The sequence below is a fragment of the Ips typographus genome, linkage group LG1, assembly GCF_016097725.1.
Source record: "Ips typographus isolate SLU linkage group LG1, UJ_Ityp_2.0, whole genome shotgun sequence".
NCBI lineage: Eukaryota > Metazoa > Arthropoda > Insecta > Coleoptera > Curculionidae > Ips > Ips typographus.
In genome coordinates, this window is record NC_138422.1 from 2,641,720 (window position 1) to 2,669,653 (window position 27,934).

The 27,934-nt window shown below is 36.0% G+C and overlaps 3 protein-coding genes across 3 annotated transcripts; all 3 read left to right on the forward strand.

Annotated features, from left to right (window-relative positions):
* Window positions 1-99: 99 nt before the first annotated feature.
* Window positions 100-7,275, forward strand: LOC145737187 (DDB1- and CUL4-associated factor 6-like). The gene is made up of 11 exons (XM_081991787.1): window positions 100-481; window positions 541-813; window positions 869-1,025; window positions 1,086-1,246; window positions 1,300-1,451; window positions 2,091-2,518; window positions 2,573-2,722; window positions 2,781-2,889; window positions 2,950-3,104; window positions 3,165-3,417; window positions 6,255-7,275. Exons 1-11 carry the CDS (start codon window positions 394-396, stop codon window positions 6,402-6,404), a joined length of 2,076 nt encoding a protein of 691 aa, XP_081847913.1. The 5' UTR covers window positions 100-393; the 3' UTR covers window positions 6,405-7,275.
* A 1,655-nt stretch (window positions 7,276-8,930) lies between these two features.
* LOC145735320 (uncharacterized) lies at window positions 8,931-15,441 on the forward strand. Its single transcript, XM_081989169.1, has 13 exons — window positions 8,931-9,234; window positions 9,293-9,459; window positions 9,514-9,679; window positions 9,745-9,910; window positions 9,967-10,432; window positions 10,484-10,919; window positions 11,103-11,114; window positions 13,323-13,601; window positions 13,660-13,826; window positions 13,887-14,052; window positions 14,213-14,378; window positions 14,435-14,900; window positions 14,951-15,441. The coding sequence occupies exons 1-13, from the start codon at window positions 8,969-8,971 to the stop codon at window positions 15,385-15,387; spliced, it is 3,360 nt and encodes a 1,119-aa protein (XP_081845295.1). The 5' UTR covers window positions 8,931-8,968; the 3' UTR covers window positions 15,388-15,441.
* Window positions 15,442-16,213: 772 nt separating this feature from the next.
* LOC145735337 (uncharacterized) lies at window positions 16,214-27,869 on the forward strand. Its single transcript, XM_081989185.1, is given in 20 exon segments — window positions 16,214-16,511; window positions 16,570-16,736; window positions 16,797-16,962; window positions 17,117-17,282; window positions 17,339-17,804; window positions 17,856-18,291; window positions 18,505-18,532; window positions 19,743-20,029; window positions 20,089-20,255; window positions 20,313-20,478; window positions 21,400-21,565; window positions 21,621-22,086; window positions 22,137-22,572; window positions 23,952-24,161; window positions 24,218-24,384; window positions 24,441-24,606; window positions 26,651-26,816; window positions 26,877-26,982; window positions 26,985-27,341; window positions 27,391-27,869. Coding segments are annotated over 20 exon segments (4,929 nt in total). The 5' UTR covers window positions 16,214-16,308; the 3' UTR covers window positions 27,828-27,869.
* The last annotated feature ends 65 nt before the right edge of the window (window positions 27,870-27,934 follow it).

The window sequence follows — 27,934 nt, forward strand, 5'->3', positions numbered from 1 at the left end:
AATATTTGCTTCTCTCTCATAGGATAGCTGACAAACAGAAACAGCAACATGATCGAAAAAGTGATTAACTTGACAGTTCACAATCCGCAGAACGTCACCAAACAGCTGCCAGTTAAAACTGTCAAAACAACAACAATTATTTTATAATTTACATTAATCATCAGTTTAAAAGTTGTGTTTCTACTTGCGTGGTAACAACAATAAAGTGCTGATTTGGTGCTTATCGTTAACTACTTCAGTTTCTCTAAAATTCCAATGGCTGTGAATAAAAATTGTAAACACACCATATTGACATGCTAGAAGGTTTTCAAAAAAATCAAAAACTTTCAAAGTCTATTTATAGTTTTGCACACAAAAGGAAATCCACTAGTTCACGTTAAATTTCTGGCCAGAATGTACGCAAAACAAAGTTCAGTGTTTAAGGACTTGTGGAACAGGCAGCACAATGCAAAGATTGGGCATATTGGGGCAACTGCAAAAGGTACCACAGCAGTTTACCTCCCCAAGAACTAGAATAAGTTAAAACTAACTGATTTTCAGATGACCGTGGTATGGTACAGCGTCTTGGGCTGTTGACCACCTTGCAGGTGCATAAAGGTTGTGTAAATACCATCTGTTGGAATGACTCAGGCAACCTGATTCTGTCTGGATCTGATGACCAACACTTGGTCATCACCAATGGATTTTCTTATAAAGTTGAAGCAAATTGTGCTACCAGTCATAAGGCAAACATATTCAGTGCTAAGTTCCTACCTTACACTAGTGACTTACAGATTGTTAGCTGTTCTGGAGATGGGGTGGTGTTACACACTGGTAAGTTTTTAGTTTTTGTCACTTATAAGACTTACTAAATGGGTGTGTATGTCAGATTTGAATAGGCAACAAGAGTCATGTATTAACCAGTTTTTATGTCACGGTGGCACTACTACTTATGAGGTGCTTACAGTTCCTGATAGTTCCAATACATTTATGAGTTGTGGTGAGGATGGTACTGTGAGATGGTTTGATTTAAGAGAGAAAAGCCAGTGAGTCAGGGCAATTCAATTAGTTAGGTTGGTGATTGGATCAGTGTTTTAATTTTACAGTTGTCAGCAACAAAAGTGTAAAGAAAACATATTAATTTCTTGTCAACGTGCCATAACGTCCTTGGCGATTAGCCCTGTAGCTACTCATCAGCTTGCAGTGGGCTGTGCTGACTCCACAGTGAGAATTTATGACCGCAGATATTTAAGTTTGTCTCCTGGAGGTAATTTGCAGTGGAATTAAACAACTGTGTTGTAACACTGTAATTTTGGTTAGAACATTTACTGGCGCAGCCTTTTTGCACTTTTGTGGCGCCCAAATTTGGTGATGAGCGACACTACCGGATTACATCTTTGAGCTATGATAGTGATGGCAAAGATATGCTAGTTAGTTACTCATCAGACTATTTGTATTTATTTAATGTTCAGGTAAGTGTTTTGTTTTAAAGGTTCTCACAAAAACATTAGGAGTGCAAAAGGTATTTCTGTCTGTATTTTTTTGGTAGCAAAAAGCTCTAGTTTCAAATAATGCTGACTGAAAAACTGATTTATCTTCAAGTTTATTTTATACACTTTTATGTGCATATTAGTTTTTGTTAAAAACTTTAGGTATTATAGTATCTTATTACTTTACTACAAATTTGACTTTTATTTAACTAGGTTTTACTGTGATCCAATAATTCTTTATTTGGTGTGTTTGTAATTCTGAATATGCTGGAAATCATATCAGTAACAACTAACTTTTTCCAACAAAAGACTTTAATACACTTGCCCTATTGCTAACGGCAAATGGAATTTGTGAAATACTGTTTTTTCCTCTTGTTGTTTAAAAAACTGAACAGCATGACCCCATATTGGGGCTCTGAATCTCTGCTAGAGGGCAATTTATGACAAACATTGGTTTTTTTGACATCCTGCTACATGCTAACCCAAATTCTGCCATATATTTGCCGGACACTCAGTATAGGCGTCAATTTTGTCACGTTATGTAATACACTCACAACATTGACACATTTGTGAGGACACTTTCTAAATATACTTCCCCACCATCAAATTTCTGGTTTGCAGGAATGTTCTTCAACTCAGTTGAAAAAACCTGCACCAAAACCGTCGGTATGGGACAAATTAAAAGCGGTTAGAACTAAAAGAGAGCGAGTCTCTCCGCCCTTAGTTAGAAGACTGAGATTGCGCGGCGATTGGTCGGACACGGGACCGGACGCTCGACCCGAAAGGGACGCGTCCGGGCCATCCGGTGTCGGACAAGCCAGGCCGCAATTGCAAGCCACTTTGATGCAACGCATGACCGATGTGTTGTCGCGTATGCTTAACGATCCGATGACTCGTGCTGCCCTCTCTGCTGGCGGAGAGGATTCGGTCGATGCGGACGAAAACTCGCAACGGGGATTGGAGGGCGGTTCGGCCGGAATTCCGGGTAGTGGGGGCAGTGTGGAGACTGATGATGGTCGAGGGGAGGAGAGTACTGAGCAACCTGTGCAGTGAGTGTATTGCTTTGTCCTGGGCATTGCAGATGTTAAAGAAAAACGTTTCAGACCTACTTCTACATCAGAACCAGCCACACCCAACCAAACTGGAGAAAATTCAGCAGTAACTATTGATTTACACAACCATCTGGCTGCTTTACGTAACTTGAGGCGGGGTTTCATTAACCAGCACGGATCAGAACCATCTGTCAGTTTTAGGTTGATTTGGTCTACACAATCAAAGTGACCTATTATAAAACTGTTGTGTTTTATGCAGATATTCTGGCCAGAGCACGTCGAGTTCTACTATCAGTTTGCGTGCAAACAATGAGAACCCTGCAGTCTTCAGAAGAACTTCTTCAGGAACAGACAGGCGTAATATTGACGTAAATAAACATTTCCACTCGAACCTGCCCTAATTCAGTCTAAACTCTAGTTTATTTCAGATGGATGTGGACTCTTCAGATGATGACGACGAACAAGAACAACGAGAAATGGAGGAAGAACCTGTTAAAGAACCAGAACCACAAGTCGTTCAACCTACTATAAACATGTATGAAGCAGAGGTGAAGAAGAAGTACACCGGGCATAGGAATGCAAGGTATGTTGCCCCAACCAATGATTCTTTTATTCTGTATTTGAGAAACTGTTAAATTTGCAGGACTATGATCAAGGAGGCGACCTTCTGGGGATCCAACTACGTAATGTCCGGTTCAGACTGTGGTCACGTGTTCGTTTGGGACCGACATACCGCCGAGCTGCAGATGTTGCTCCAGGCCGATCAGCACGTGGTCAACTGTTTACAACCGCATCCAACTTTTCCTATTTTGGCCACCAGCGGCATCGATCACGACGTCAAATTGTGGGCTCCCGTGTTAAACGAATGCGGTTTTGATCCCTACGTAGCCGATGACGTAAGTTGTCTGCATGCAGTCCATCTCACTCTACTCACTATAAACAGAAGAATGTTACAGAACAAAAGGATACCTGTCTCTTTCTACGTTTTTCATAGTTATATCCCGAGACGTTCAAGTTTTATCGGGTAAACTGTGCTTAGGTGATTTTTTGCATAATTTTGCTTGGAAAATGATTGAGACTAAATAATTCGACGATAAAATCCTGAGACCGCAGGTCGAAGGATTTTTTCCAAAAAATTATTTAGTCGAAACCATTTGCCTAAAAGAAAAATTTTGCAAAAAACCTACCAATGCACATTTTACGTGATAAAACGTGAACGCCGAGGGGTATATGTCAAGATTATTTCCTGAAAACTCACATTTTAGTTTATTAACAAGAAAACACCTTAGTTAGAACACAAATACTAAACTAAACGTGATGAAATTAATGATAATATTGAACTCACTCCAGCAGACGACAGATTTTTGTTCAGCCATGTATATTTTTGTTTACATTTCAGATTGACAATCAGACGTCATAATATTTTAATTTATGTAATTTTTTAATGGAAACTACGTTATAGTGATTTATTAATTGTTAATATTGAAGAAAATAGCTTAAATTTTATATGTGTCTAAATCCCGTTTCGTTTAATATCAAATGTTCTTCAAAAAAACGTATTCGAAAAAGGTAGGAGGTGTTTATTCAGTGTAAAATTTTAGCAACTAGGGATTTATTCAGTATATAACGGCTCTCATTGGTCAAACTAGAAAGGTTCATTGAATTTTATTGGCTGCTAGTACAATGAGGGAAATAATCGGGGGCAATACCACAAGAGCTCAGATTTAGCCGGATAATTTTTGTGCTTGTCTTAGAACACTTTCTTTTTGGTGTAACAGCACGAGACCTGTTGTAACTAAATCACGAGAGCGCAGCTCGAGTAATTTTGCCAAACAGGTCGAGTTTTGTACCATAAAGAAAGTATGAGAAGACAAGCGGAAAAATTATCCTGTTCAAAATCTGAGCTCGAATGGTATTTGATAAGACAATTCCATGAATATAATCAATAATATAATAAGACTGTGATTGCCTTGTACTGGCAGAAATAAATGTTTTTGGTTCTTTTGATTTTCTGCAGTAGAACTCTAACGGAAGCGAGCCATAACCAAAACAATACGAACAAACATCAAAATTGACAGTGCCAGCAAAAATCTCAAGGTGAGACATTGCAACAATAGAAGTGTAGTAAAAATCCGTGGAAACGATGAAATCAACAGCAAAATTTATCCGATTTTTTTATCCGCTAGCAAACTCTCTTCCTTCCTTATTAGCCGATAGCAAACCGTGTTTTGATGACGTATATATGGCATTTTTTGTACATGAGTGGATTTGTCGGGGGCAATACCACAAGAGCTCAGATTTAGCCGGATAATTTTTGTGCTTGTCTTAGAACACTTTCTTTTTGGTGTAACAGCACGAGACCTGTTGTAACTAAATCACGAGAGCGCAGCTCGAGTGATTTTGCCAAACAGGTCGAGTTTTGTACCATAAAGAAAGTATGAGAAGACAAGCGGAAAAATTATCCTGTTCAAAATCTGAGCTCGAATGGTATTTGTTAAGACAATTCCATGAATATAATCAATAATATAATAAGACTGTGATTGCCTTGTACTGGCAGAAATAAATGTTTTTGGTTCTTTTGATTTTCTGCAGTAGAACTCTAACGGAAGCGAGCCATAACCAAAACAATACGAACAAACATCAAAATTGACAGTGCCAGCAAAAATCTCAAGGTGAGACATTGCAACAATAGAAGTGTAGTGAAAATCCGTGGAAACGATGAAATCAACAGCAAAATTTATCCGATTTTTTTATCCGCTAGCAAACTCTCTTCCTTCCTTATTAGCCGATAGCAAACCGTGTTTTGATGACGTATATATGGCATTTTTTGTACATGAGTGGAATTGTCATAGGTTATATCCCGAGACGTTCAAGTTTTATCGGGTAAACTGTGCATAGGTGATTTTTTGCAAAATTTTGCTTGGAAAATGATTGAGACTAAATAATTCGACGATAAAATCCTGAGACCGCAGGTCGAAGGATTTTTTCCAAAGAATTATTTAGTCGAAACCATTTGCCTAAAAGAAAAATTTTGCAAAAAACCTACCAATGCACATTTTACGTGATAAAACGTGAACGCCGAGGGGTATATGTCAAGATTATTTCCTGAAAACCCACATTTGAGTATATTAACAAGAAAACACCTTAGGTAGAACACAAATACTAAACTAAACCTGATGAAATTAATGATAATATTGAACTCACCCCAGCAGATGACAGATTTTCGTTCAGCCATGTATATTTTTGTTTACATTTCAAATTGACAATCATACGTCAAAATATTTTAATTTATATAATTATTTAATGAAAACTACGTTACAGTGATTTATTAATTGTTAATATTGAAGAAGATAACTTAAATTTTATAAGTGTCTAAATCCCGTTTTGTTTAATATCAAATTTTCTTCAAAAAACGTATTCGAAAAAGGTAGGTGGTGTTTAATCACTGTTAAATTTTAGCAGCCAGGGATTTAATCAGTATAAAACGGTTTCCATTGGTGGAATTAGAAAGGTTCTCGGAATTTGATTGGCTGCTGGTACAATGAAGGAAATAATCAGTATAAAACGGTTTCCATTGGTGGAACTAGAAAGGTTCTCGTAATTTGATTGGCTGCTGGTACAATGAAGGAAATAATCATAGTAAAATTGTTCGTTTTTCCGGAAAATTGTAAAAAACGTCAAAAACTACATTTTAAATTAAAATTTTATAAATTATTTGTGTTGTAATTTTCAGTTGATCAGTCGGAACGCAATAATGTTGGAAGAAACCAGAGACACCATAACCGTTCCTGCAGCCTTCATGATCAGAATGCTTGCCTGCCTCAATCAAATTAGACGTGGAGCTCGAAATAGGCGTTCTTTTAACGTGGAGGAGGACAGTTAATTAAACGTATGACATTCGCGTTCAATTATAAATACTTCATCAAGTTTGTTACTTTCGTTGTAAGTCAAAATCGTTTTTTTCTAATTTCTTTACGGTTTTCCTGGGTTTTATTGCTAGGAATTTTTTAAACCAAACCGAGCTTGATTGTTCCAGATACTCAAATCCATTTAAATTAGTGAATTTTTCCCAAATTATTGAGAATTGAGTTAAGAATATGCCCTTTAATGTCATTTAATTGTTATCAATATCAATACAAACACACTGATTCACATTAACTTGATGAGTATTTAAATTGAACACCTATTAAACTTAAGATGTAGAGCGTTTGTTTAACACGATTTATCGCTTAGTTTGGCATATTGCGGCACGTATCAACACAAAACAACAACAAAATGTTTATTAAATCATTCGTTCGGTATTTTGATGCGTGCGATATAAAAGAGGTTGGCCTAGTTGAGTCTGAAAGTGTTTAACAATAAAAAAAGTGATATTTTTCGTAAACGGAGCCTAGCGGATAACGTTAGAGTCTTTGACTGTTTTTGTTGCTTAATTTTTGTGATATCCTACACTGAAAATGAGCTGCAAACTTTTTTTGAAAAGGCTTAAGTCAGTGCCATACTTTGCTCTTGCAAGCAACCAGTTTAGGATTACTGAAATAGCCACGTTGTTTAATTAGCTACAGTGTGGCTAGAGGATTGTTTTTTATTTACGTTATTTTCTTATTATTTTTTATTTTTTTATTTATCGTTTCAGTATAAGGAGACGATTGTGTGATAAACAATCATCGGACTGCTATACTTATAATGCTAAAGTTACAATATATTATATTTTCGTTTATGTTTCCTGATTAAATAAAAGTTCTCAATAAATATTATTTGTTTTTTTTTTAGGAAAAGCGAAAAACAAATTACGAGTTATTGCGTACGTGATAACGAGTGTAGGGTTGGAAAAAGGGGGCGTTCATAGTAATACGTCAGAGTATGGATTTTTTGATTTATGTACTAACAGAAGGTCAACTCACCACTTTACTTGCCCAATCAAACGCTCCACACGTCAAACTGGTACTGAATAAAAAATGTATGTGAGTGCTCTGTTTCCTAAGTGAAGTCCTAAATCAATCAATTATTGAATCTTTCGAACATTGTAAACTAATCATTCCTAACTAACGATCACACATCTCTAGTCCAATCCGACCAATTTACATTCTTAATGCCTTCCCTTTCAAAACGTGCGTCATAATCAACCTACGACGTCTTCAACCAACTATTTCATTTCCCCGCTGTCCCTTCCACCGGACAGCGATAAGTCCACATGAATTCACCAGGGATCTATGGTAGGTCATTCCCTTTACAATAGTAACCCGACTCAAGCTTTTCGACCCAGTCAACAAAGGCCTTACAGCGCCAAAGTTTGCACCAGTCAAAGTATAGTCTCAATTTAAATCAGATGTATTTTCAGATCACTAGCTCTATCAAGCCTAAACATAACGCCCGTGAGTACAATAACTCACCTGATTATTAAACTCTTGAGGTATAGCACAATGCACCCACAACACTTCTTTCTCAAAAGCTTTAGGCCTAAAACAGATTAAGCATACCAATACCGCCTGACCTGTTTATTTTCCCTAAGTTAGTAAATCACTCAACGAAATACGATATTTTCCTAGTTTTGCTCCCAATAAATTGTGCAATAAGTCCTAATAAACTTACTTTTACACAAGTCTTTCTGATTTTTTTTTTGATTTAAAGTTACGTTAGCTTAGTTCAAAATGAGTTGGTAAGTGTTTCGAACGTACCAAAATAATTTTTTAATTTTTCTAGTAAAATACTTCCTTTTGTCCTATTATATTATTAGTCGATATTTTTCAACGCATATTATTTACAATATAAGTCGTCAAAATTTAATAAAATATTGTATAAAAAACGTGATTCAAACCTATTCACTACCATTTTCAGTGAAGTAGTGTGAAAATACTTGACATCAAATCAAGTTCTGCACTAAAAAAATCAAGCCAAGTCAAGTACCTATTATGTTTTTGCTTGACAAGTCAAGTACTTAGTTGAGTAACACTATAGTTGAGTCACGATTTGCTTTTGAATTAAGCTTTAGAAGTTGTAGAGAAACCTTAACTCTAAACTTACTTTTACGAGTATGTACTACTGTACAGTAGTTATCTCTAAATTTAAGGATGCCAGTGAAACTGTAACAATTACTAATCTTAAAAGAATACTGGATCCTAGATCAAAACTTTTGCCAACATGGTGATTGTCATTTGTATATAATAATTAAGTGTTAGCTAGTAGTATCCATCTCAATATACAACAGTTTTGTGTAAGACAATTTTAAAAAATTTATAAACATCCAGAAGCATTCAATTTCAATTTTAAAAGCTGATTTATCGACATTCTGGTCAAGTAAAAAACATGCACTCATAAGGCCTACACGAATTAGACGTAGCCAATCCAAAAATAGATAAAAAAAAATTATATCAGCCAGATAACACAATAATCACTATGCAGTCTGTTTTGCAAGCTCCAAGGTCAGTAATTAATTAATTGAAGCTTATGTTCGGTGTTTCTATTCAAGCGATTCAAAGACTGTTTGCTGTAGTGGTTATCGGTACAAAAATGTTCTGGATTATTTTCTTCCTAACCCTAGCGACATTAATAACTTGGTATGGATACCTCAAACCGTACAAATATTGGAAAAACATGGGCGTACCCCAGTTGAACCCATGGTTCATATTTGGAGATGCTTGGCCTACGTTTTTGCGTCGTAAAACACTTCTGGAATGGCTAAATTGGATGTATTGGGCTCATCCTGGAAGCAAGTAATAACCATTACTACAAAAGAAATGGATAAATTGGAGCTAATATAGAATGTTTTAGATACACGGGCATCTACCAGTTTTACTTCAGGATTTTAATGATTAAAGATCCGGATCTAATCAAACTGGTGACGATAAAAGATTTCGAGCATTTCACCGATCATCAGAGTTTGGCTGTTGCAGAGGATGTGGATCCGCTTTGGGGCAAAAATCTCTTTGCGTTGAAAGGTATCCATAAATAGTTAAAAACCGTTATTATACTTTATGGGAGGTAATTTTAAGGACAAAAATGGAGAGACATGAGAGCGCTTCTGTCCGGTACATTTACCAGCAGTAAAATGCGAATTATGTATGGTTTAATTGCTGATGAGGCCGAGAAGTTTGTCAAACATTTTGACGAAAGTAACGGCGAATTACAAGAAGTGGAAATGAAAGATGTCTTATCTAGGTACGCTCTTTGATATCCATATTCTACAATTGTGCAGCTGAATTTGTTCTTTATAAACATCATAGATACGCAACCAACGTGATTGCATCAACATCTTTCGGCATCCACGTGAACTCACTAGAAGACAGAGATAACGAGTTTTACCGAATGGGCAAAGAAGTGACCAACTTCAATAGCTTCGCTTCGGTTTTAAAATTTATAGGACTTTTGGTGTGTCCTGGGATTCTTAAGGTCAAACCTCCATGATAACCCCTTAGTGGCAATCTATCAAATATTGAATGTTTCAGTTTTTCAAAATTCCATTTATATCCAAACGCGCAGGAAATTTCTTTATCAAAGTCATTGACGAGACTGTGACCTTTAGGGAAGAAAAAGGAATTGTCCGACCAGACATGATAAATTTACTTCTTGAATTCAAAAGAGGACAGCAGCAGAATGAAGAAAAGAACGAGGAAGATGAAGGTTTTGCTGTTGCGGATGATACTATAAATTGGGAAAAATTCGCGAAAGTCAAACAACACAAGGTCCATCAAATTACCAATCAGGATATTACGGCTCAAGCCTTGATTTTCTTCCTAGCTGGCTATGAAACTGTCTCTTCTGTCATGAGTTACACTTGTTATGAACTGGCAATCAATCCAGATGTCCAGGATAAACTGCGGCTTGAAATTCATAAGGTTTACAAAGACACCAAAGGAAAACCGTCATACGAAGTTTTACTAGGGATGAAGTATCTGGATATGGTAGTCACAGGTATACAATTTTTATGAATTTTTTTCTCTACTTAAAAAGTGATCATTTTAGAAGGGTTAAGAAAATGGCCGGTGGCAGTGGTGGCAGATCGGATATGCGTCAAACCCTACACTTTAACACCAACTACCCCTCAAGACCCGACCCTTAACTTTAAAGTTGGAGACTCTTTGTGGATACCAATTTACTCAATCCACTATGACCCAAAATACTATCCGGATCCGGAAAAGTTCAACCCTGAAAGGTTTTCGGAGGAAAATAAAGGCAACATTAAACCCTACACTTATATGCCTTTCGGGGTTGGTCCCAGGGCTTGCATAGGGTCTAGGTTTGCTTTGCTGGAAATCAAGTCAATGCTTTTTCACTTGTTGAACAAGTTTGAAATTGTGCCCGTCAAAGACACGCGGATACCGTTAAAGTTCAGTAAATCAGCGATCACTTTGTTACCGGAAGGTGGAATTCCTTTGGGATTCAAACGTTTATCTAAATAGCCCTTATGTAAAATATACTAACGTTTTACCAAGGAATAAACTGCTTTCGTATTTATGTAATAACCTTTTATTAAATTACTAGTAGAGCAAGCAAAAATAAATGCTGTTAAGTTCCAATTCGAGTTTAAAGTAGCAGCTTAGACAACAGTAGAATTTAAACAACCATGCTTTTCTAATATAAGTCATCAAGAACAGTAAGTAAGCTTTACTGATCGATGACAAAGTTTGGATGGAATTAATTTGTCTGAAATCAGTAAAGCTGTTACTGTTCGTGATGCTTTTTGATTGTCCCGCACACTATACGCAAAAATTGTCAATAAAAATTTAAAATTAAAACCAAAATGTATTTCATTCGTAGAAAAAATATTGTTCCTAACTCGTGCGCAAAGTAGTTTTCCCGCACTTAAAGCTTAAAATATAACTTTGCGCACTAATTAGGAAAACTACTATTTTAAGATTCGGTATTAAGAGCTTTTATTGTACTTTTCGATGTCTTCTCTCTTTTCTTCTACCTAAGTATTGTTAAAAAAAACCACGTAATCTATTCATTTCGCTGTGCTCAAATTTCTCAAAAAATATGTCGGTTGATAAAAAACTTTCTTGATATTTTAATTATTAATAGAGTATTAATAGCTCATTAGCTAGGTTTGGGGGCAAATTGTCAATAATATTTACACAAATCGTAATAGTAGTTTTCCTATTCAGTGTGCAAAGTTATGTTTTCCCACACGCGAAAGCAGTTAGACGAACGACGCGAAGCGGAGTTCGGATTAATTTTTATTGATATTAAAAACAACAACTTATAACTATTTATTGTTATTAACAACATTAATGTTAAATGTACAGTTGGTCGCGTTTTTTAAATTGATCGCAGATTGAGCAACTGAAGGTAAAATACTGGTACTTGGAACTGCTTCACTTTCTTTAGGATTGAAGGTCAGAATTTTGTTACTTAATCCTTTTTTATAACTTGTGGATTCATCAATGTATTCTTCAGCTACCGTAGTCGATTTCCAACCCCCCAAGCGTTTTATGTCAGTGATTCCTTCTCCAGAATCGGCCAGGAACGTTGCCGATGATCGACGATAACTGTGCCCTGTGTAGAGTTCTGGATTTGGCAACTTCAAAAAAATAGCTATTTCAGAAGGCATTTTTCCAAAACTGTTTACTCCAACACTTTGCGAAAAACATTTACCCTTTCTGTAAACTAGGAAAAAACGATTGTTTGACTTTTTTGGACGTAGGCCGGTGTATCTTCTGTACAGTTGCAGGTAGGTTCCGTTATGAACTTCTTCTGATATTAGAAAGTTTCTTGCTGTATGATTTTTGGAATCCCTAATTTTAACAATTATGAGGTTTCCTTTGTCTTCAATATCTGTAGTGGTTAAATTGGCTAGCTCTTCCCTTCGACATGCACCAGCAAGTCCGAATATAGTGGCAACTTTAATTAACAGGTAAATTTCATCTGGTGCGGAGTTCATAAAACTGAATATTTCTTCTTTTGTAAAAATTTTCGCCTTTTTAGGTTTAAAACCAACATTCTGCTTTTTCAGAAATGCAGTGAGCTTATAAAATTCACCGATATCGATGTCTCTTTTTATTTTTATTACATTTTTGAGCATTGAATACTTTGACCACATTGTGTTAGGTTTGAATTCTTTGCTTAAAGTAACAAAATACGCTAAAAGTACCTCTTCCTTTAAGGTTTTTATCCCCTTTTGTTCGCACCATTGGGTAAACAACTCGTACTGTTTCTCGTATTTTTCTCGCGATTTGAGAGGCAGCAATTGCAAACTAGCCATGTTGGCGGCTTTTAGAACGTCTTCCGGAAGTTCATCTTCGGTGATATTCATTATTAAAATAGTTTTTTTAACTTAAATAAGTAAGAATAAACACTGTTGTAGACTTTAAATTGCATATAAATGCGTTGTTTGACAATGAGCTTTGGTTTCTAAGGAAACAAGCCTCATTTTCAAAGACAGAGACAAGGTGGTTTATTTACCTAAACTGTACGGAAGAATAATGTGAAAAAAGTCGTGTTTTTTATATGAAACCCCTGAATATTATTACATTTTTGAATTCTACGCAAAATTCTAAGCAGATTTTATGTATAATAGTCTATATAAAACCACTGTTGCAAGGTATAATCAGCATTTTAAAAAGTGTGCGGGAAAAAATTTTTCCCGCATAGTGTGCGGGAAAGTGCCACTTTGCACACACTTTTACGTGTGCAAAGTAGCTTATTTGCAAATATTCGTAGAAAAACATTTTTTTAAACATACATGAGTGTTTTTGTGCAATCTCTTTACGGAATATCACAAGTTCAATTTATTTAAACAAAATGTTGACGAGTAGTGTTTTAATAACCAGTTTATATAAAAGGTAATCAGTAGATGTCTGTGATTATACCGTTTTGTTTTCTTAGTCAATCGGTACCAAAAACAGTTTTCTGTAGTAGTAATCGTTACCAATACGAACATGTTCTGGATTAGTTTTTTCCTAACCTTAGCAGCATTAATAACATGGTATGGATACCTTAAACCGTACAAATATTGGAAAAACATGGGCGTGCCCCAGTTGAACCCATGGTTCGTATTGGGAGATGTTTGGCCTACGTCTTTGCATCGTAAAACCGTTCTGGAATGGTTAAGCTGGGTTTATTGTGCTCATCCTGGAAGCAAGTAATAACCATTACTACAAAAGAAATGGATGAATTGGACCTAATACAGGATGTTTTAGATACACGGGCATCTACAAGTATTACTCCCCGATTTTAGTGATTAAAGATCCGGATCTAATCAAATTGGTGGCGATAAAAGATTTCGAGCATTTCACCGATCATCCGAATTTGGCTGTTGCAGAGGATGTGGATCCGCTTTGGGGCAAAAATCTCTTCGCGTTGAAAGGTATCCGTAAATAGCAATTTAAAAACTGACCGTTATTACTTTATTGGAGGTAATTTTAAGGACAAAAATGGAGAGACATGAGATCGCTTCTGACCGGTACTTTTACCAGCAGTAAAATGCGAATTATGTACGGTTTAATTGCTGATGAGGCCGAGAAGTTTGTAAAACATTTTGACGAAAGTAATGGCGAATTACAGGAAGTGGAAATGAAAGATGTCTTATCTAGGTACGCAATCTGATATTCATATTCTCCAAGTGGGCGGCTATTACATTTTTAAACTTAAAAAAAAATTTGCCTCTGTATCTCAATCTGGTTAATTAGGTATTAACACATAATGACACTCTAAAAGGTAATTTAGTTAATTTGTTCTTTATAAACATCATAGATACGCAACCAACGTGATTGCATCAACATCTTTCGGGATCCACGTGAACTCACTAGAAGACAGAGATAACGAGTTTTACCGAATGGGCAAAGAAGTGTCCAACTTAAATACCTACGCTATTGCTTTAAAATTTATAGGACTTTTGGTGTGTCCTTGGATTCTTAAGGTCAAACCTCCATGATAACCCCTCAGTGGCAATGCATCAAATATTGAATGTTTCAGTTTTTCAAAATTCCATTTCTATCCAAACGCGCAGGAAATTTCTTTATCAAAGCCATTGATGAGACTGTGACCTTTAGGGAAGAAAAAGGAATTGTCCGACCAGACATGATAAATTTACTTCTTGAATTCAAAAGAGGACAGCAGCATAATGAAGAAAAGAACGAGGAAGGTGAAGGTTTTGCTGTTGCGGATGATACTATAAATTGGGAAAAATCCGCGAAAACCAAACAACACAAGATCCATCAAATTACCAATCAGGATATTACGGCTCAAGCCTTAATTTTCTTCCTAGCAGGCTATGAAACTGTCTCTTCTGTCATGAGTTACACTTGTTATGAACTGGCAATCAATCCAGATGTCCAGGATAAACTGCGGCTTGAAATTCAGAACGTTTACAAAGACCCCAAAGGGAAACCGTCATACGAAGTTTTACTAGGGATGAAGTATCTGGATATGGTAGTCACAGGTATAACATTTTTATGAATTTTTTTTTTACTTAAAAAGTGCTAATTTTAGAAGGGTTAAGAAAATGGCCGGTGACATTGGTGGCAGATCGGATATGCGTCAAACCCTACACATTGACACCAACTGCCCCTCAAGACCCGAACCTTAACTTTAAAGTTGGAGACCCTTTGTGGATACCAATTTACTCAGTCCACCACGACCCAAAATACTATCCTGATCCGGAACAGTTCAACCCTGAAAGGTTTTCGGAGGAAAATAAAGGCAACATCAAACCCTACACTTATATGCCTTTCGGGGTTGGTGCCAGGGCCTGCATAGGGTCTAGGTTTGCATTGCTGGAAATCAAGTCAATGCTTTTTCACTTGTTGAACAAGTTTGAAATTGTGCCCGTCAAAGACACGCAGATACCGTTAAAGTTCAGTAAATCAGCGATCACTTTGTTACCGGAAGGTGGAATTCCTTTGGGATTTAAACGTTTATCTAAATAGTATTATGTAAAATATACTAACGTTTTACCAAGTAATAAACTGCTTTCGCTTTTATGTAATAACCTTTTTATTAAATTACTAGTAGAGCAAGCAAAAATAGATGCTGTTAAGTAAGTTAAGTTCCAATTCGAGTTTAAAGTAGCAGCTTAGACAACAGTAGAATTTAAACAACCATGCTTTTCTAATATAAGTCATCAAGAACAGTAAGTAAGCTTTACTGATCGATGACAAAGTTTGGATGGAATTAATTTGTCTGAAATCAGTAAAGCTGTTACTGTTTGTGATGCTTCTTGATTGTCCAGCACACTATGCGCAAAAATTTTAAATAAAAATTTAAAATTAAAACCAAAATGTATTTCATTCGTAGAAAAAATATTGTTCCTAACTCGTGCGCAAAGTAGTTTTCCCGCACTTAAAGCTTAGAACGTAACTTTGCGCACTGATTAGGAAAACTACTATTTTAAGATTCGCTATTAAGAGCTTTTATTGTACTTTTCGATGTCTTCTCTCTTTTCTTCTACCTAAGTATTGTTAAAAAAAAAACACGTAATCTATTCATTTCGCTGTGCTCAAATTTCTCAAAAAATATGTCGGTTGATAAAAAACTTTCTTGATATTTTAATTATTAATAGAGTATCAATAGCTCATTAGCTAGGTTTGGGGGCAAATTGTCAATAATATTTACACAAATCGTAAACATTTTTTGAAAACATTTTTTTAAACATACATGAGTGTTTGTGCAATCTCTTTACGGAATATCACAAGTTCAATTTATTTAAACAAAATGTTGACGAGTAGTGTTTTAATAACCAGTTTATATAAAAGGTAATCAGTAGATGTCTGTGATTATACAGTTTTGTTTTTTTAGTCAATCGGTACCAAAAACAGTTTTCTGTAGTAGTAATCGTTACCAATACGAACATGTTCTGGATTAGTTTTTTCCTAACCTTAGCAGCATTAATAACATGGTATGGATACCTTAAACCGTACAAATATTGGAAAAATATGGGCGTGCCCCAGTTGAACCCATGGTTCGTATTGGGAGATGTTTGGCCTACGTCTTTGCGTCGTAAAACCGTTCTGGAATGGTTAAACTGGGTTTATTGGGCTCATCCTGGAAGCAAGTAATAACCATTACTACAAAAGAAATGGATGAATTGGACCTAATACAGAATGTTTTAGATACACGGGCATCTACCAGTTTTACTCCCCGATTTTAGTGATTAAAGATCCGGATCTAATCAAACTGGTGGCGATAAAAGATTTCGAGCATTTCACCGATCATCCGGGTTTGGCTGTTGCAGAGGATGTGGATCCGCTTTGGGGCAAAAATCTCTTCGCGTTGAAAGGTATCCGTAAATAGCAATTTAAAAACTGACCGTTATTACTTTATTGGAGGTAATTTTAAGGACAAAAATGGAGAGACATGAGAGCGCTTCTGACCGGTACATTTACCAGCAGTAAAATGCGAATTATGTACGGTTTAATTGGTGATGAGGCCGAGAAGTTTGTAAAACATTTTGACGAAAGTAATGGCGAATTACAGGAAGTGGAAATGAAAGATGTCTTATCTAGGTACGCTATCTGATATTCATATTCTCAAATTGTGCGGCTATTACATATTTAAACTTAAAAAAAAAATTTGCCTCTGTATCTCAATCTGGTTAATTAGGTATTAATGACACTCTAAAAGGTAATTTAGTTAATTTGTTCTTTATAAACATCATAGATACGCAACCAACGTGATTGCATCAACATCTTTCGGGATCCACGTGAACTCACTAGAAGACAGAGATAACGAGTTTTACCGAATGGGCAAAGAAGTGACCAACTTAAATACCTACGCTATTGTTTTCAAATTTATAGGACTTTTGGTGTGTCCTTGGATTCTTAAGGTCAAACGTCCATGATAACCTCTCAGTGGCAATGTATCAAATATTGAATGTTTCAGTTTTTCAAAATTCCATTTCTATCCAAACGCGCAGGAAATTTCTTTATCAAAGCCATTGACGAGACTGTGACCTTTAGGGAAGAAAAAGGAATTGTCCGACCAGACATGATAAATTTACTTCTTGAATTCAAAAGAGGACAGCAGCAGAATGAAGAAAAGAACGAGGAAGATGAAGGTTTTGCTGTTGCGGATGATACTATAAATTGGGAAAAATTCGCGAAAACCAAACAACACAAAGTCCATCAAATTACCAATCAGGATATTACGGCTCAAGCCTTGATTTTCTTCCTAGCAGGCTATGAAACTGTCTCTTCTGTCATGAGTTACACTTGTTATGAACTGGCAATCAATCCACATGTCCAGGATAAACTGCGGCTTGAAATTCAGAACGTTTACAAAGGCACCAAAGGCAAACCGTCATACGGAGTTTTACTAGGGATGAAGTATCTGGATATGGTAGTCACAGGTATAACATTTTTATGAATTTTTTTCTCTACTTAAAAAGTGCTAATTTTAGAAGGGTTAAGAAAATGGCCGGTGACATTGGTGGCAGATCGGATATGCGTCAAACCCTACACTTTGACATCAACTGCCCCTCAAGACCCGACCCTTAACTTTAAAGTTGGAGACTCTTTGTGGATACCAATTTACTCAGTCCACCACGACCCAAAATACTATCCGGATCCGGAACAGTTCAACCCTGAAAGGTTTTCGGAGGAAAATAAAGGCAACATCAAACCCTACACTTATATGCCTTTCGGGGTTGGTGCCAGGGCCTGCATAGGGTCTAGATTTGCATTGCTGGAAATCAAGTCAATGCTTTTTCACTTGTTGAACAAGTTTGAAATTGTGCCCGTCAAAGACACGCGGATACCGTTAAAGTTCAGTAAATCAGCGATCATTTTGTTACCGGAAGGTGGAATTCCTTTGGGATTCAAACGTTTATCTAAATAGTAGCCCATATGTAAAATATACGAACGTTTTACCAAGTAATAAACTGCTTTCTTATTTATGTAATAACCTTTTATTATAAATTACTAGTAGAACAGGCAAAAATAGATGCTGTTAAGTTCCAATTCGAGTATAAAGTAGCATCTTCAAACTTACCCTTGCGTTTAAGCATATATAAACCAACAACAGCGATTAAAATAACTTATTAATTGTAGTAAACAAAATCGGACAAATTTTGGTAATGTACGCTAATTTCTGTAGAATCAAAAAAATTAAAGGTAGAAAGTTTTTTTTGCACTATAGCTACTTTCTTGTGAAGTGTGTGTTGTAAAATAGCTATTTATGTAACCAGTTACGAAAAGATCGATTTTGTGTAACGATTGAATGTTTGTAGGGCGAGCGCAGCGAGGTCCTACAAATTGAATGAGTTACACAATAAGACATTTTCGAAACGTGTTGCATACATAATTTTTTCTAATTTTGACCAAAAAGCGGTAAAAACCATCTTTTAAAGTGATTTAACACAAATATTCACTTTCATAGCACCTTGTATAAACTGTGACAACGACATGTTATGATGGATGTCGCCCATATGTTTCTACGGAAATGCATAAAAACAAGGAGTGATGAAATTAGTTAGAGTGATTGTAACTAGTTACGAAAAGTAAAACGTTTTGTAACTCTAATCAGTTTTGAAAAGTGTCACTTTATATGCCAAAATTAGAAAAAACAATTAAACTAAGAGTCTTTGATCATCTATTGTAAAATGAACATAACTTTTTACAGTTCCACGACTCTTATTCTCCTTTCGTTTCTGTCTTCTCCAGGACGCCAAGATGACAACCATGCTTTTCTAACATAAGTCATCAAGAACAGTAAGTAAGCTTTACTGATCGATGACAAAGTTTGGATGGAATTAATTTGTCTGAAATCAGTAAAGCTGTTACTGTTCATGATGCTTTTTGATTGTCCAGCACAAAATTTAAAATTAAAACCAAAATGTATTTCATTCGTAGAAAAAATATTGTTCCTAACTCGTGCGCAAAGTAGTTTTCCCGCACTTAAAGCTTAAAACGGCACTTTGCGCACTGATTAGGAAAACTACTATTTTAAGATTCGGTATTAAGAGCCTTTCTTGTACCTTTCGATGTCTTCTCTCTTTTCTTCTACCTAAGATTTGTTAAAAAAACCACGTAATCTATTCATTTCGCTGTGCTCAAATTTCTCAAAAAATATGTCGGTTGATAAAAAACTTTCTTGATATTCAATAGCTCATTAGCAAGGTTTTTGGGCAGACTGTCAATAATATTTACACAAATCGTAAACATTTTTTTAAACATACATGAGTGTTTTTGTGCAAGCTCTTTACGGAATATCACAAGTTCAATGTATTTAAACAAAATTTTGTCGAGTAGTGTTTCAATAACCAGTTTGTATAAAAGATAATCAGTAGATGCCTGTGATTATACAGTTTTGTTTTCTTAGTCAACGGTACCAAAAACAATTTTCTGTAGTAATTATCGTTACCAATACGAACATGTTCTGGATTATTTTTTTCCTAACCTTAGCAGCATTAATGACATGGTATGGATACCTCAAGCCGTTCAGTTACTGGAAAAATATGGGAGTGCCCCAGTTAAATCCATGGTTCTTAATTGGAGATTCCGGGTCTAGGCTGCTGCGTCGCAAAAACCTTTTGGAATGGTTCGACTGGTTATACTGGGCACATCCAGAAAGCAAGTAATAACTAATAACCATCACTCGGGAGAGAAAAAAATGGTTAAGTTTCAATTTTCTAGATACACGGGCGTCTACCAGTTGTACTCCAGGATTTTAGTGATCAAAGATCCGGATTTAATTAAACTGGTAACTATAAAAGATTTCGAGTATTTCACCGACCGTCAGGGTTTAGCTTATGGAGAGGATGTGGATCCGCTTTGGGGTAAAAATCTCTTTGCCTTGAAAGGTATCAATAACCAGGAACTAAAAAACTGGCTGTTCCTTTATTGGAAGTAATTTTAAGGGCAAAAATGGAGAGACATGAGGACGCTTATGTCCGGGACATTCACCAGCTGCAAAATGAGAATTATGTACGGCTTGATTGCTGATGAGGCCGAAAAGTTTGTGAGGCATTTTGAGAAAAAAAATGAAGAGTTGCATCAGGTCGAAATGAAAGATGTCTTATCCAGGTACGCTCTCTGACGTATTACTCAGGCCTGTCTTAGTAGAAAGAATCTTGGAAAGAGTTTAACTCTTTTAAATTTCAACTGTCAGGGTTGTAAATAGATAGCTATTTATGTAACCAGTTACGAAAAGATCGATTTTGTGTAACGAATGAATGTTTGTAGGGCGAGCGCAGCGAGGTCCTACAATTTGAATGAGTTACACAATAAGACATTTTCGAAACGTGTTGCATACATAATTTTTTCTAATTTTGACCAAAAAGCGGTAAAAACCATCTTTTAAAGTGATTTAACACAAATATTCACTTTCATAGCACCTTGCATAAACAGTGGCAACGACATGTTATGATGGATGTCGCCCATATGTTTCTACGGAAATGCATAAAAACAGGGAGTGATGAAATGAACTTTTTATAACTAGTTACATAAAGTATTCAGTTTATATAACATACATAAAGTAAAACGTTTTGTCACTCTAATCAGTTTTGAAAAGTGTCACTTTATATGCCAAAATTAGAAAAATACTTTTTTCTACCACCCCTAAAGAAAATAAAACTTTTCTCCCTCGTTTGTGGGATAGAAATATCACTTTTACTCTCTAGGGAGTGAAAGTAATTTTCTTCCCTAGGGAATAAAAGTGCTACCAGTAAAAGTAAATTCAATGTAACTGTTCTTTGACACTGAATTGAGCAACAGTTTTCATCCAGGTATGGGCAAATTGACGCCAAAACACGATGACGCAACGTCACATTCAAAACGATATACCTGTCAGTTGCATTGTTGCGTCATACTGGTTTCACCCATATTAACCATAGTTCCCTACTTTTCGCTGCGGTCTGTCGGTCCTCAAAAGTTGCACTTTCCTCCCTTCTAGCGCAAATAACTATTTTGTAAAATGTGATTAAATTTTTTTTATAAACATTGTAGATATGCAACTAATGTGATTGCATCAACATCTTTCGGTATCAACGTGGACTCATTAGGAGATCCAGACAACGAGTTTTACCAAATGGGCAAAGAAGTGTCCAACATCAATGGTCTTGGTGCGATTTTAAAAATTATAGGATTTATGGTTTTTCCTGGGTTTCTTAAGGTGAAAATTTCATAGAAACCTCTTAGCGACAATGTAGCAATATTAAACGTTGCAGTTTTTGAAAATTTCATTTCTGCCCAAACAAGCCGGAAACTTCTTCACCAAAGTCATTGCTGACACTGTGGCCCTTAGAAAAGAAAAAGGAATCGTCCGACCTGACATGCTGAATTTACTGCTTGAAATCCAAAAAGGACAGCACAAAAATGATGAAAAAAACGAGAGAATTGAAGGTTTTGCTGTTGCGGATGATACCATGAACTGGGAAAAATCCGCGAAAACCAAACCACACCAGGTCCATCAAATTACCAATCAGGATATTACGGCTCAAGCCTTGATTTTCTTCCTAGCAGGCTATGAAACTGTTTCTTTTGCCATGAGTTACACTTGTTATGAACTGGCAATCAATCCAGATGTTCAGGACAAACTAAGGCGAGAAATCCGGAACGTTTATAAAGATACCAAAAAAAGACCGTCTTACGAAGCTTTGCTAGAAATGAAGTACATGGATATGGTAGTCACAGGTATAACATTTTCAACCAATTTTTCTCTACGTAAAGTGAGATCATTTTAGAGGGATTGAGAAAATGGCCGGTGGCAGTGGTGGCAGATCGAGTGTGCGTCAAACCCTACACTTTCGCACAAACCACTCCTCAAGACCCCACCATTAACCTTAAAGTTGGAGATTTTTTGTGGGTACCAATTTACTCAATCCACCACGACCCAAAGTACTATCCGGATCCGGAAAAGTTTAACCCTGAAAGGTTTTCGGAGGAAAGTAAAGGCAACATCAAACCGTACACTTATATGCCTTTTGGTGCAGGGTTCAGGGCTTGCATAGCATCCAGGTTTGCTTTGCTGGAAATCAAGTCGTTTCTATTTCACTTGTTGAACGTGTTTGAAATTGTGCCCGTTAAAGACACACAGATACCTTTGAAGATCAGTAAAGCAGCGATCACTGTGGTACCGGAAGGTGGAATTATTTTAGGTTTTAAACGTTTATCTAAATAGTAGTTGCTGCATTTCAGTGAAATACAAAATATTTGACTAAGTAAAAAAAAAACGTTTGTCTAAATAGTAGTAGTTCTAAGATATATTATCGTTTTACCAAGTTAAAAGATTATAGCCTATACGAGTAGTGTACAAACTTTATTATTACCTATAAACCTTTTGTTAAATGACGTAAAGAATAATATTATGCGATCCAGCAAGACGACTGTGTAACTAAAGTAAATAGGAGTAAATAGTAAATAGTAAGAAGGATAGGGAATCTCTCTCTAGTCGTTAGCTTCATGTTTGAAGCGTCTTGATCCTATGTTAGTCTCATCTTGTGTTTTTAGCAGTTTCCCTCCATTCCTCTTTATCTGACTTGCTTCTAATGCTGTCTTGGAAAGATTTTCCTGTAAACTGCTTCACCGGGTCAAGCCATCGTTTTGGAGAACGTCCTCTAGGTCGTGTTCTCTCTACCTTCCCTTGGACCATAAGTTTTTTGAGATTGTCATTTTTTCTCCTTCTGACATGTCCAAAATACTTGAGAATTGAGGATAGGGAATACATAGTTTTTGTGGCATGAAAGAATACAAATGCCATAGCCGCGGATTCTGGAAAAATGGTAAAAGAACAATAACGATCTGTGATTCGATTCTTGTTTTTGGAAGGAAAATCGCACAACAAAATTAAAGAACGCTTGGATGCTGCGTACGGTGATTCTTCTTCTTCGATGGCTACCGTCAAAAATTGGTTTAATTCGAGTTTCAACGAGGTCGAACGTGCTCCGAAGAAGGTCTCATCAGCTGGAAAGGTGATGGCCACCGTTTCCTCTGATTCACAAAGAGTAATCCACGTCGACTACTTGGAGGAGGGCAAAAATTGTTGGAGTTAGGCTACGAACTGCTGCCCCATCCACCCTATTCTCCAGATTTGGCCCCGTGCGACTACTTTTTGTTTCTGCTGAAATTTGAGTCAAATGAGAGGTTTATTGCCACGGAGGACTACTTTGCAGACCTCCCAACATTTTCGTTTTCCTTTTGTAGGCTAAGAATTTACCCTCGTATACTCGTAGGTAAATCATAAAAACATTTATGCGTCATACATGTAACGTAGCAAATTAAAACCGAAAACGTTAAAGGAACGTTGCACTTTGGAAAAGCTTTTAGACAGATTTTTTTAATACTCATATATCACAAGTGGTGTATATTTTTTTGACTATACATTGAGTGTTTTTCTGCAAATTCATTATGGAAAATTTCGAGTGGTGTTTTTTGAAACAAATTTTTGTCAAGTGTAGTACTTCAATAATACTTTCATATAATTATTAATTACATTAATAAAGACGTGCGTGGTTTAGTTCTGTTTTTCTATTCAAGCAGGACCTAAATACGCTGTAGAGTGGTATAAGCATGTTCTGGATTATTTTCTTCTTATCCTTAGCGGCATTAACATGGTACGGATACCTCAAACCGTACAGTTACTGGAAAAATATGGGTGTGCCCCAGTTGAATCCATGGTTCTTACTTGGAGATGCCTACCCTACGATGCTGCGTAGTAAAAGCCTTTTGGAATGGTTAACTTGGATGTATTTCGCTTATCCAGAAAGCAAGTAATTTAACCACTACCGGAGATAAAAAAAATGGTCCTAAAACAGGATTTTTTTAGATACATGGGCCTCTACCAGTTCTACGCCAGAACGTTAGTGGTCAAAGATCCGGATCTAATCAAACTGGTGGCAGTAAAAGATTTCGATCATTTCCCCGATCATCAAGGTTTGAATGTTGACGAGCATGTGGATCCAATGTGGATGAAGACTCTTTTTGCCTTGAAAGGTATCAATAAATAACAATTTAAAGCGGGAGGGTAGTTTATTTGAGGTAATTTTAAGGACATAAATGGAGAGAGATGAGGGCGCTTCTGTCTGGTGCATTCACCAGCAGCAAAATGCGAATTATATACGATTTGATTGCTGACGAAGCCGAAAAATTCGTTACGCACTTTGAGACCAAGGATGGTGAAATACAAGAGCTGGAAATGAAAGACATCTTATCCAAGTAAGGTCTCTGACATATTGATCAAGCGTGTCTATTACTAGAAAGAATTTAAATGTACCTTGTCTTAATATCAAAGGACTATAATAGCTTTGTAATTTAAATCGCCTTCACCTTTAGGCCTTTTAGAGGATTTGTCCTCAAAATTTTCTTCTTTCTAGTAAGCACGTCAGAACTTGTCAGCAATGACATGTATGACAACTGGTGATTTTGTGCAAATATTCGAGTGTGTATAAACATTTTTCTTGATTATTTTTGCCGAGTAACAAACTAATTATACAGGGTGGTCCAGTTTTAAATGTCAATAATTCACTAATCCATAGCCAATTAAAAAATAAGTTGACATTCATTATGTCATTTTCCTGAAAAGTGCTTCTTAAGGAAAACACAGTCCTTCAAATTTCTGTTTAAAAAATCGTTATTTTTGTCATAACTGTCAGACCGTTGGAGCAATATTGATCAAATTTGGAACAAGCACTTTATTACACGTTATTACGGTTCAAAGACCCAAAACTAACCCAACCCAACTTAAAAATTGTCTTGGAAACGGAAAATTCACTTAAGAAGTTTAAAAAATATTATTGTAGCCAGTTTTCATAGTTTCCAGACAAACTGAAAGACTTTAGTTTTGAAAATTGACTTAGAAAAGATAAAAATTTCAGAAGCTTAAAAATTGTGTTTGTAACCAGTTTTCATGCAAATCGAGAGACTTTAATACTAAAAATTGACTTGTAGACATAAAAACTACTTTTTCAAGAATTTGTTACTATAAATTCATACATTTAAACCTTAAAAATTGACTTGAACCCCAAAATGTGACTGAACTAATGAAAAGTGACATCAGAAGCTTAAAATTTGCATTTGAAGTAAGTTTTCATAATTTGAAGACAAATTTCAATATTTTAGTCTTGAAAATAGTCTTAGATGCAGGACATTGACATTAGATTCATGAAAATTGTCTTGAAAACGAACTTTTCGTGCTTTTTACTTTGCTTTTCATTTTCTTCGATTTCTGAACTATTTTCAGTGCTTCAAAACTTGGAAAATCAAGACTATCTTCACCAAGTTATTGACATAGCAAACTTAAAAAAACAATTTTTACATTCTTCATAGACTTAAAATGGCATTCGAAGCTTTGTCACTATTCAATCGACTTCTAGACACCTCAGTGCTAAAAATTCGGGTATTTCTTAATAAACTAGATTGTTTTTAGTGTTTTAAGGCTGTTTTCAGTGCCTCAAATCGAGTTTCAAGACTATCTTTACAAAGTTTTTGACTTATCAGGCCTACAGGCCAGTGTGTCCACTGACCATAGTCTTGAAAATGTTATTTCAAGCTTCTTCACTACTATTGACTTCTATCTATCTCACTCATAGGTGCAATAAATTGTAGCACCTCTAAGAAATTCAGACTGTTTTTAGTGCTTTTTAAGACTGAAAAATTGAGTTTAAGACTATTTCCAAAAGTCAAGTTTCTTCAGTAATAAAAGTAACAAATTTTGGTACCAAATGCTACAATAATAGTCTTGAGAACTAATTTTTAGAAATAAAATTGTCCGAAAATTTAATTTACTTGTAGACTTGTTGTCCAGTCCAGAAAATTGAGTTGGACACCAATTAAAGTCTTGAAAATATACTTTTGGACTCTCTTTAGTCCTAGTAAAGTCAGTTCTAGCATTAAAAGTCAACTTTTATATTATTTTTAGTAGTAAAAAATGAGTTTCATGCACAATACAATCTGTGTCTTGATTTCCGGACTTTTTTTAGTTCTTGAATGCCAATTTCAGACACTCAACCAGGATGGCAGTCTATTGTACTATAATATATATATTATTATAGTTTTTAGACTATTCAGTACAAATTTGGACTTTTACAAGTCTTGGATGTTCAGTTTTAAACTATAAAACGATTTTTTAAATTGAAATGTGGAGGATTGTATCTTCCTTAGGAAACGTTTTTCAGAAAAATAACACAATGCAAGTCAACTTATTTTTTGAATGGCTATCAAATGGTGAATTATTGACACCTAAAACTGGACCACCCTGTAGATACGCAACCAACGTGATTGCATCAGCATCTTTCGGCATCAATGTGGATTCACTAGGAGATCCAGACAACGAGTTTTACCGAATGGGCAAAAAAGTGTCAAGCATCAATGGTCTCGTTGCGGCTTCAAAAGTTATAGGATTTCTGTGGTGTCCTTGGCTCCTTAAGGTTAAAACTCCATATGAATCCCTCATTAGTGTGGCAATGAATCAATATTAAACGTTACAGTTTCTCAAAATTCCATTCCTACCCAAAAGTGCGGTAACTTTCTTCACCAAAGTGATTGACGATACAATGACCCATAGGAAGGAAAAAGGAATCATCCGACCAGACATGATAATTTACTGCTTGAAATCAAAAAAGGACAGAACAAAAATGAAGAAAAGAAGAAGGGAAATGAAAGTTTTGCCGTTCCAGACGATGCTGTAGACTGGGAAAAATCCTCGGAGGTCAAACAACACCAGGTCCCGCAGACTACCAATCAAGATCTTACAGCTCAAGCCTTGATTTTCTTCCTAGCAGGCTATGAAACTGTGTCTTCTGTTATGGGTTATACTTGTTATGAACTGGCAATCAATCCGGATATCCAGAACAAACTAAGGCTTGAAATTCAAAACGTTTACGAAGATACCAAAAAGAGACCGTCATACGAAGTTCTACTAGGAATGAAGTATATGGATATGGTGGTCACTGGTAAAAAATTTTCAAACAATTTTTCTTATATAAACAGTGATAATTTTAGAAGGGTTAAGAAAATGGCCGGTGGCAGCGATAGCAGATCGGAGATGCGCCAAACCGTACACTTTGGCACCAATTACCCCCAAAGATCCCACCGTCACCCTTAACGTTGGAGACTATTTGTGGATACCAATTTACTCAATCCACCACGACCCAAAATACTATCCGGATCCTGAAAAGTTCAATCCTGAAAGGTTTTCGGAGGAAAATAAAGGCAAGATCAAACCCTATACTTTCATGGGTTTTGGCGTAGGGCCTAGGTCCTGCATAGCGTCTAGGTTTGCCTTGCTGGAAATCAAGTCGCTGCTTTTTTACTTGTTGAACAAATTTGAAATTGTGCCCGTCAAAGACACTAAGATACCATTGATTTTCAGTAAAGCAGCGCTCACTGTGGTGCCGGAAGGTGGAATTATTTTAGGTTTTAAACGTTTATCTAAATAGTTTTATATGTTGAGACTTGAATAAATAATACGTTGGAAACGGTGTAGGTTATAGTGTTCATAACAACCTGAGGGCTTATAACGCCCTGAAACCTTTTTTAACATTAG

What these genes read in the sequence shown, in the direction of transcription:
- LOC145735320 (XM_081989169.1), top strand. Translation starts at nt 8,969, where the DNA reads ATGTTCGGTGTTTCTATTCAAGCGATTCAAAGACTGTTTGCTGTAGTG. An exon ending in TGTGTCCTTGGATTCTTAAG is followed by an intron (nt 14,379 to 14,434) that starts GTCAAACCTCCA and finishes TGAATGTTTCAG; the next exon opens with TTTTTCAAAATTCCATTTCT. An exon ending in TCTGGATATGGTAGTCACAG is followed by an intron (nt 14,901 to 14,950) that starts GTATAACATTTT and finishes TGCTAATTTTAG; the next exon opens with AAGGGTTAAGAAAATGGCCG.
- LOC145737187 (XM_081991787.1), top strand. Translation starts at nt 394, where the DNA reads ATGTACGCAAAACAAAGTTCAGTGTTTAAGGACTTGTGGAACAGGCAG. An exon ending in TATTGGGGCAACTGCAAAAG is followed by an intron (nt 482 to 540) that starts GTACCACAGCAG and finishes ACTGATTTTCAG; the next exon opens with ATGACCGTGGTATGGTACAG. An exon ending in TGGGGTGGTGTTACACACTG is followed by an intron (nt 814 to 868) that starts GTAAGTTTTTAG and finishes TGTGTATGTCAG; the next exon opens with ATTTGAATAGGCAACAAGAG.